Source organism: Sinocyclocheilus rhinocerous, unplaced genomic scaffold, assembly GCF_001515625.1.
Source record: "Sinocyclocheilus rhinocerous isolate Xijiao unplaced genomic scaffold, SAMN03320098_v1.1 scaffold1083, whole genome shotgun sequence".
Taxonomy (NCBI): domain Eukaryota; kingdom Metazoa; phylum Chordata; class Actinopteri; order Cypriniformes; family Cyprinidae; genus Sinocyclocheilus; species Sinocyclocheilus rhinocerous.
This window is the reverse complement of record NW_015639508.1, coordinates 67,809-76,630: the sequence shown is the minus strand read 5'-3', so window position 1 is coordinate 76,630 and position 8,822 is coordinate 67,809. Positions and strand designations below refer to the sequence as shown.

At 35.7% G+C, this 8,822-nt stretch overlaps 2 protein-coding genes and 1 non-coding gene across 4 annotated transcripts in view; 1 reads left to right on the top strand and 2 right to left on the bottom strand.

The window, feature by feature from the left end:
• LOC107751252 (nucleolysin TIA-1-like) overlaps positions 1 to 2,147 on the bottom strand; it is a 10,992-nt gene extending 8,845 nt beyond the window's left edge. For both annotated transcript variants that reach the window (XM_016566930.1, XM_016566931.1), the window contains exons 1-2: positions 1,908 to 2,147; positions 871 to 967 (exon numbers count right to left, since the gene is read on the bottom strand). In XM_016566930.1, coding sequence (XP_016422416.1) covers positions 871 to 967; positions 1,908 to 1,936 — 126 coding nt within the window. In that variant the 5' untranslated portion in view covers positions 1,937 to 2,147. The remainder of the gene's footprint in view (positions 1 to 870; positions 968 to 1,907) is intronic.
• A 190-nt stretch (positions 2,148 to 2,337) lies between these two features.
• trnag-ccc (transfer RNA glycine (anticodon CCC)) lies at positions 2,338 to 2,408 on the bottom strand. The gene has a single exon. It is a non-coding gene; the product is annotated as a tRNA-Gly (tRNA).
• A 415-nt stretch (positions 2,409 to 2,823) lies between these two features.
• tmem232 (transmembrane protein 232) overlaps positions 2,824 to 8,822 on the top strand; it is a 13,793-nt gene continuing 7,794 nt past the window's right edge. Inside the window, exons 1-10 of the mRNA XM_016566940.1 lie at positions 2,824 to 2,957; positions 3,123 to 3,234; positions 3,457 to 3,562; positions 3,862 to 4,019; positions 4,265 to 4,361; positions 5,233 to 5,354; positions 5,433 to 5,581; positions 5,703 to 5,814; positions 6,688 to 6,850; positions 7,802 to 7,971. Of these exons, the coding sequence (XP_016422426.1) occupies positions 2,824 to 2,957; positions 3,123 to 3,234; positions 3,457 to 3,562; positions 3,862 to 4,019; positions 4,265 to 4,361; positions 5,233 to 5,354; positions 5,433 to 5,581; positions 5,703 to 5,814; positions 6,688 to 6,850; positions 7,802 to 7,971 (1,323 nt within the window). The remainder of the gene's footprint in view (positions 2,958 to 3,122; positions 3,235 to 3,456; positions 3,563 to 3,861; positions 4,020 to 4,264; positions 4,362 to 5,232; positions 5,355 to 5,432; positions 5,582 to 5,702; positions 5,815 to 6,687; positions 6,851 to 7,801; positions 7,972 to 8,822) is intronic.

Below are 8,822 nucleotides of genomic sequence, written 5' to 3'. Positions count from 1 at the left end.
ATCGTTCCTCTGTATCGTTATCGTTATAGTTGTGGTGTGAACTATGATATTCTTTAATATTGAGAACGATTTTTAGAACTATATCTTTATCGTTATCTTTATAGTTATCGTGCTTGGTGTGAACAGGCCTTTAGAGGTAAAAAAATGATATAAATACTGTATGGTTTCTGGCACAAACCGATCGTTTCGTATCTTAGGACATCAATGTGTCGTCACGAGCCGCAGGGTTTAATTTCTTTGTTATACTGTATTTATTTTCTGCTATTGCTTGTAATTTGGTTCTGTAGAAAAGGTTTTTAGCACTGTAGTAGCAGCGGAAAAAAAAGTATCAAATAAAGTTAACAGCTTTATTTTTGTATTTTTTGTTCTACATTAATGATGTATTTTTTTCTACAACTGGAGTACCTCGTTTGTGTTGTTTCCTAATTATAATTTACACATTGCATATTTTAGCACAGATACCTGAAAGACTGTCTTGACTCTTGTCATATCTTAAGATTACTGATCTTGTGTGTGACTTGATTTTTTTTTTCCTCTTTCAATTATTTATTTTTCTTTATTATTTTAGAAAAAAAAGGGTAGGCCTATTTTTTGTTGTGAATGTCCCAATTGAGGAACAGGATGTGAAAATTTAAGATAAATGTTCATGTTATATGTTTTGGTTGCATTTGTGAGTTAATAAAAATGTAGATGGTTGTTTAAAATAGGTATATAATATAATAATATCGATCAATATTCTCCTGTATCGAATCGTAGATTTTTTTGAAGTATTGACAAATATCGTATTGCTGGGTATGAGAATCGGGTATCGTGACGAACCATCCAATTTACACCCCTAATAAATAAATATATATAAAATCATATACTCACATCCGCAATCATTTTACAACTCTTGCAGGGGCCAATTTGACCAAAGAGCTGCATTATAAGGGCCTCGGTCACATCCCGTGACAGGTTTCCTACATACCTGGACAAAAAAAAAAAACGTGATAAGCAAATAACAATGAGTGACTTGCTAAATAGAAGAAACATGTATTTGAATCTATAATTTGATACACTAATTATAGGCGTCCATGCGCGCAATCTGTGCCATCTTCAAGTACCTGAGTTCCAATGATCCAACTAATTTACATTATAAAAGGAATTAGGTAGGCATGAGGACCCACGGGCCGTTACTTAACCTTAAAAAAAACCTCATTAGTCATCCGGCAATGAGCTGCTTATTGTCGTGTATACAGGTTTGAAACAAAGAGATGACAAAACAGAGCACACAGCCAGCGTGAACGACCAGCAACAAAAGCTCTCCACTGAGAAGTCTGCTATGACCAAAATATTCGCAATTTTCACATTTACAATCTGTATTTACACATGTCTGCGTGTCAATTGCACAAGCATGCAGCATTTATAGAAGCGAAGTGTTATACATACGTGAGTGAACACACTATACTGGCTCTTTGTCTAGCAATGCTGTAACGACAATGAGCTTTCAGTAAGTACAAGGCAACTTCACACTCAAACACAGACAGCAGTGTGAGCGTGAGCGGCCCTGCTGTGGCCTCGACAGGCCTGCTGCAATTATCTAAATTAAATCAACAACTAGCACATGGGGCACGAAACGCTTTGAAAATACACCACTGTCCTTTGTTTAACGGTCTTCGGCGACAAATATAACGTACATCTTTAATTCCAGCAATCGGAGTTTTTGTTTAAGGCACACAGTGTACACGTCTGCTTTGTGGTTGTACGTTAGTTCCCTTTGCATCACACTCAAGACTGTTGGCAACTACAAACAAGCTAAATGACAAATCAGAAAATGTTTTTGAAGAGATAAGACAGGAATGACTTTATATGATATGAAGTTGGCTGTCTGAAGTGTTGGCGTGCAATTCCAATATAACGTTACGTACAGGGTCTTGGGCTGCTCGTCGTCCATCATATTTTCCCGATCGAATTAAGACACCGAACCCTGAGAGAAAATCCTCTTGTGTAGATGTTGAGATGATCTCGAGTTCCGCTCTTTCCAGTGTTGTTACCCTCTCTGTTCTCCGCCAAACCTGTTATAACGAGAGTAAATGTGAAATGCCGCCTCGGCTGACTCCAGTTATGAACAATGGAAAGGCGACATAAGATGGCGGAGGAACCGGACCGGAAATGCAAGCGCGCATGCGCGTACGAACTACAACGCGCACAGAAAACAAGCTTTGAAAATGCGCCTGAGTGCTGTACATTACATTAAACAGTAATTTAAGTACACTATATGTGCAGTGTTTAGAAGGAAATAACAGTTAGAAAGTAGAGAAATGCACTGAAATGTTTATATTTGAAGACCAAAAGAAGTGCGCCGCCCGGGAATCGAACCCGGGTCGCAAGAATGGGAATCTTGCATGATACCACTACACCAGCGGCGCTATATGTAAACGGTTACACATGTGGCTTATCATGCTTGTGTAATCACGATTATGACATGGAAGAAAGTGAAGTTGTGACATTAAGTCGACATGATCAAATTAAAAAATAGAAACGATGACATACTAAACCTTAACACTGGGTTGACATCAGCATAGGCTAAACTATGAGATAAAAAGTAAATTATGAAAAAAAAGTCGTGTCGTAATGACGTTTTATCTCATTGCGAATAGCTTTATAAAGCTGTGCACCGCAATTAATTCGGCTCGTTAAAAGTTTATATTCAGATATATGCATGTATTAAAATGTATTCAAGAAACTAGTTTAAGATATTGTTGACAATGTAACCATAGCAACGTTTCGACGTCCCTGACGGTGTGGACATTTGCATTGTGAGAGACTTTGCTGAACCTCAATATGCCTATACTCAAAATTCCTATCAAACATTATTTAGGAATAGTGTCACAGTCTCAACAAGAGGATTTAAAAAAACGTTTCAGAAAAAGGGCCGAAGAAACTGATACTGCTAGAAATGCCACCGATGTCAGAAGGTATCTGAATAAATAAATTACAAATTATTTTTTTGCTGCGAAAGCCGAAACGAAACAACGAAAAAAATAGTAGGCTACAGCCATCCATTAAAATGTATATTATTGTTATTAAAATGATTTTTTTATTAAACTGACATTAACTATGACATTTGTCGTATTTTACAGAAACCCCTTTGAAACAACAGAAGGCTTCATTGAAAAATACAATCAAGCACAAGGCTGCAAAGAGCAGGAACAGTATGAAAATCTTGCAAAGCAGTTTCTTAGTCGATGCAAGGTATTAGGCTAAATATGCTTCCTTAATTGTTCACTCAGTTTAAATTGTTTTAGAAATAAGGCTTCATTATGGAGATGTATTCGATTCCGAAAAACCCTCGAAAAGAACTTCTGACCAGTTGTAATAAATCGACATATTACGCTCTCCAGCCACACGGTGGAGACGAATCTCCATTGATGAAAACACTCGACTCAACCGCAGTGATTCGCTTTTTGTCCTCAGCGTCGTGCAGGATTCATATCTGGAGGTGAAGGCAAACATGTTGATCTCCCCGGGGCCTGGACACAGCTTCTCCTGCTGAGCTTGTGCAATGGAAAAGTTAGAAATGGTGTGTCAATAACTTGCAGAGACTGACAGCTTCTATTTTTTACAAATGAATCATCTGTTACAATTGGCTACAGAATTCACAGTGAGACTGTCCTTGTGTTAACTCCAGTACTCAGAACATATTAGTACTTTTATATGCCATAAGACTGAATAATTACAATACTCACATACCATAGTTACACTCCAAGGTACTTCTAAGAATATTGTGGTACATAAATTAAAAAAAACTTATTACCATGGTACGTTTTGGTGTATTTGGTTAGTGGAAAAATGACAGATGATGCTCATGATTTTTCTTAGATTCTTTGGATGTCCTGGTCGTGTCACTGGACCATGCACCTGTTGATGCAGATCAGATCCCTGTGCTGTTCCACCTGGCAGAGTCAGCCCAGTATTTCATGTGCTCTGAAACAACTCTTTTGGACCAGCCATGTTCTTATGAGATGAAGATGCTGCAGGTACATGCCAACACGCTATACAATCTCTAAACATGGGTCATTCTGTAATTGCAGACACTTTTCATTTATTCATTATTATTATTATTTATTCAGATATTTGCTAACTAAACACAAGTAAAGCCTTTTCTCTATGTAATTACAGAATTATCTATATATCAGTCCTTATTTAGCCTATATATCTTTCTTTTCATGTATAAGTTCTGCTGACAGTTTCACTCTGATTATTTATTTATTTATTTTTACAGCTTGGTTATTTAGTCTCTCTGAGGCTGTTCATCTTTAAACTGGCTGGTAATTTGAAAGGACATCAGCCAAGCAGCATCTATCTTCACAGCTTAAAAGGTCTGAGACAGACTTAGGTCAAACATTACTTCAAAATGTCAAAAATGAGTGATGCACTAAAAAGTCAAAATTATGGCATACAAGTTGATTTGTTAAGATATAACTACGAGATAAAAACCCTAAAGTTTGATGTAAAAATTTACATAAAAGGTCATAATTATGACAAAACTTGTCATTATGGAATAAAAAGTTGAAATTGTGATATACTAAGTCATAATTATGACAAAATGTCGATTTATGACAAGAACTTTTCATGTAATGACTTTTAATATCAGAATTTTGACTTTTTGTCTTATAATAATGACTTTTTATTCATAGTTATGGTATACCAATGATTCACAATGATTGTTTTTCTTAGTCGGCAGAAATGGGCTTTCTTAAATATGTTATATGACATAATATTTACAGTTTTTTTCAACTGCTTACACACAAAATCTTTACTTGTCACACAATTTCTGAAACCTGACACTCAAACACCAGAACCACACACCAAATCTGCAAAACCATACGCTAATTCTCGCTAATTAACAGGAATTAATATTATGGCAAAGGTGTTTGCAAATGTTTGCTTTTGAGATGTGTTTGTGATATTTTGAATGCAGTGCTTCATTTTGCAAGAGATGTGAAGCGTTTTGCATTTTGTGTGTGCAATTCTTGGATTTGTGTGTAAAGTTTTGAAAAAAAAGAGGCAAAGTTTTGAAAATGTGTGTAAGCAGTTGAAAAAAAAAACTGTAATATTTTGTCAAAAAGAATGATTTAGTTATGATCTCATGACAGGTGTTTTCAAAGTATGGCAAGTAAAATTGTGGGACATGTCTCAAGAATCAGTGGAATGCATATAAAGTTAACAGCTGTCTTCATCTGTTGACAGGGCTGTTGAAATGTGAGACACGCTACCAAGAGTTCCCCGACATGTTATTTGCCGTTCACTTCATGCTGCGCGTCGGGGAGGATCTGTGTGCTCTCAAACTTACCAACGACAGTTCATTGCAGGTTTGAAGGCTGGGTCAGCTGTATCAGAAAGGGAGTGCTGAATGATTCACTGAAGTGAAAACTCTACTTGATTGACAGGTCTCGGCGGAAGCACAGGAGCATGGTGTTAACCAGATACTATGGCTCTGCCTTCTCAGCTATCACTGTGTGCAAAACAATGGCACTCAGCTCTCTCAAGTGATCAAACAGCTTATGTTGCTGAGAGATAAACTTCAACATGACAGCTGGTGCGTGAAGTGTTTGGGAGATGCTTTCCACAGGGTTTTACGTTATGTAAGCAGCTTATAGGTGGAACTGTAGGTTAAATCCCACAGTAACATCAGGCTTTTTCACCTTCTCCTTTCTCAGGGCCCACTGTGGGTTAGGACTGATGATTCTGGGAGAGGCTGCCAAATCTAGCATGCTGTGCCTTCAGACACTTATGAACCTTCACATGACCCAAAGACAAGAAAGTTCTCAGGTGCCTAAGAAAGTAGAGGGATGGGGGGGAAAAACACATTGAAACACTGATTGAAAGAAATGGTTCAAACAAATGAGTAAATGAAAATCAGTTGGGTTCAGATACAGATAATGACAAAATTTCAAAGTTGTATGACTTTAATCTAGTTGTTGTTGTTTTTTCACAAAAAAGTAGTTTTGTGAAAATATTTTCCTGAGATATAATAAAATATTATAAGATAAGGTTAAGTAATAAATTCTTTATTATGATTTATGTTTTATCTCCATGGTATTTTTTACTTTATGCCCCCAAAAACCATATCAAAATGAATATTAATTGAGAAATAAAACAACAATGGTAGAGTATACTGCAAATTTTCTTTATACATGAAGTACCTGTACGACATACTACTGTACATTTGCCAAAATGTTTCCATTGTTCATAGTATCTCAAAATGCAATGCACTTGCCCTTGCAGTTCAGCATACAGATGGCCTTAAAACTACCACAAATTAACAAGTTGACTTTAAGTCAGTGTCTTTTATTAATGTTTGCGGACTTCAGGAACATAAATAAAGGAAATTATTCTATTTGGAAATCGAAAGACTGACATTCAGTGAAAAACCTAATGAACAACCTCATCATAGAAGACGTTATACATGTAAATGTGTTCAAGAATTGCACGTTAATATAGTTTTTGACAAAAGAGATAAATGACAGAATTTTGTGAATGAGAATAATAAGAGAATTTTAATTTGTATCGAATTATTCATTCCTACTCAAAATTCACACCCAGAACGGTTCTAAACAAATCTCTAATCATTTGATTCATTAATACTCGTTGTGTGATTTATTATTTTTGTGTATTTTGTTAACGCAGGAAATGACTTCGCAGAAAGCTTCCTGGCCGTGGCAGTTGGAGTACATTTACTGCACTATTTTGATCAACATTTGCCAAAACAGCTACTGTGCTGAAATTAAGAAAACAGCCCTCAGTGGACAGTCAAACTCTACTCAGTGCAGACGTTCTGGAGGACTTATAACCTTGCTAAAACAATGTAAGTGCTTTAAACAGAAAGATCTGCATACAACGTCTACATGAGACTAGAATCTCAGAAGGGGTTGTGGGCAATTCTGTCTATTCTGTGTGACAAAGTTTATGTACAGTGGCTTCCAAAAAGTATTAGGTCACATAAAAGTAAGATTTTAACTGATAAAACAATAGACAAAAGTATTGAGACACTTTTCCGGTTGTCAAAATGGGGGATCATGTTTGTAATTAATGTGTTGAGCTACACCTGTAGTTACTCTCAGTGGTCGAATTGTAAAAAAAAAAAATCAGAAGGGATGGTGGTCAATTTCTTTGTCTAAAAAGGATTTTATTTAATGAAAAATTAGCCTTATTAAACTGTTATTTATAAGCTTTTTATATATATATATATATATATATATATATATTACCCTGGACATTTCTTTGGATTCAATTAGAAACGAAACAAGTGAACGAACCGTTGAATCACTGGCTCACTTGATTCGTTCAGAAACAGATTCATTCAGGGAAGCTCACTCACGGTGTTGCTCTACACCAGGTTGGTTGCCCACACTTTTTTTGTGTGGGGATCTACTTTTCAAATGAGAAACTCACCGAGATCTACCAAGTGAAAAATAAATAAATAATAAAATACATATAAAATAAATAAATAAATAAAAAGCTTGTTGGGATGTATCTTTATATTGCATTAATTAAAATAATAATAATAATACACAATATTATTATTCTAAAGGGGATGGTTAGAGGGATGGTGGTTTTACTGAGGGGATGCTTTTTGTAATTTTTTTTCCACCAGTGGGGATGCCATCCTGAGCCCTGGTTACTCAGTGTGAACTTGAGGAGAACTGACTTCATACATCTGCTAAAAGTATTAGCAAATAGTGTGTCCAAATACTTTTTGGGGCCACTAGTCTTTTATCATATATTGAAAGTAAAGCACATATATCTGTGTTTGTAGCGCATGAAGACACATGGAGGCTGCGGTACAGTGTGGTTCAGGGTTTGGCACAGATCAGCCGCAGGATCACGCTTCAGGATGGTTTGAGGAACACAGCCTGGTTAACGCTGCAGAAGCACCTGAAGCAGGAGACAGACCCCCGTGTCATGAATGTTGTGAGGATCACTGAGGTACTCCAGCTTCCTGCTGCTACAGAGGAAATATAGCCCAGATATTACAACACTACTCACAGCAAACTGAAGAAAAACAAAAGCCCTCGTTTGCTTAACCTGGCCTGTCAATTACTCTTTTGAACTTTTCACTAGGTAATGTTTCAGGTGAAATCTTTTGACTTCAAACTTATTTAGAATAATTTCCTTCTACTAAGAGAGATTTGTGTTCCTGAAGTCCGTAAACATTAGTTAGAGACATTGACTTGAAGTCAACATGTCCTTATCTGGTAGTTTTAGGGTCATCTGTATGTGCATTGCGGGATATTGTGCACAATGTGCTTTGTTATTTGGCAAATGTAGTAGGTCATACAGGTATTTTATGCATAGAGATAATTTGCACTACCATTTAAAAGTTATTTTTTAAATGTTTTTTTTTTTTTTAGAAGACTTTTATGCTCACCAAGGCTGCATTTATTTGAATAAAAATACAGCAAAAACAGTAATATTGTGAAATACTATTACAATTTCAAAGAACTGTTTTCTGTTTTAATATATTTTGAATTATAATTTATTTCGGTGATGCAAAGCTGAATTTGCAGCATCATTACCTCAGTCTTCAGTGTCACATGATCAGAAATCATTCTAATGTGCTGATTTGCTGCTCAAGAAACATTTCTTATTATTATACGATGATACATTTTCAGGATTCTTTGATGAATAGAAAGTTCAAAAGAATAGCATTTATTTGAAATAAAAATCAATTGTAACATTATCAATTATCTTTAATGTCACTATTGTTTTGATCAATTTTAATGCATCCTTGCTGAAAAAAAGTATGGATTTCTTTAAAAAAAAAAAAAAAAAAAACC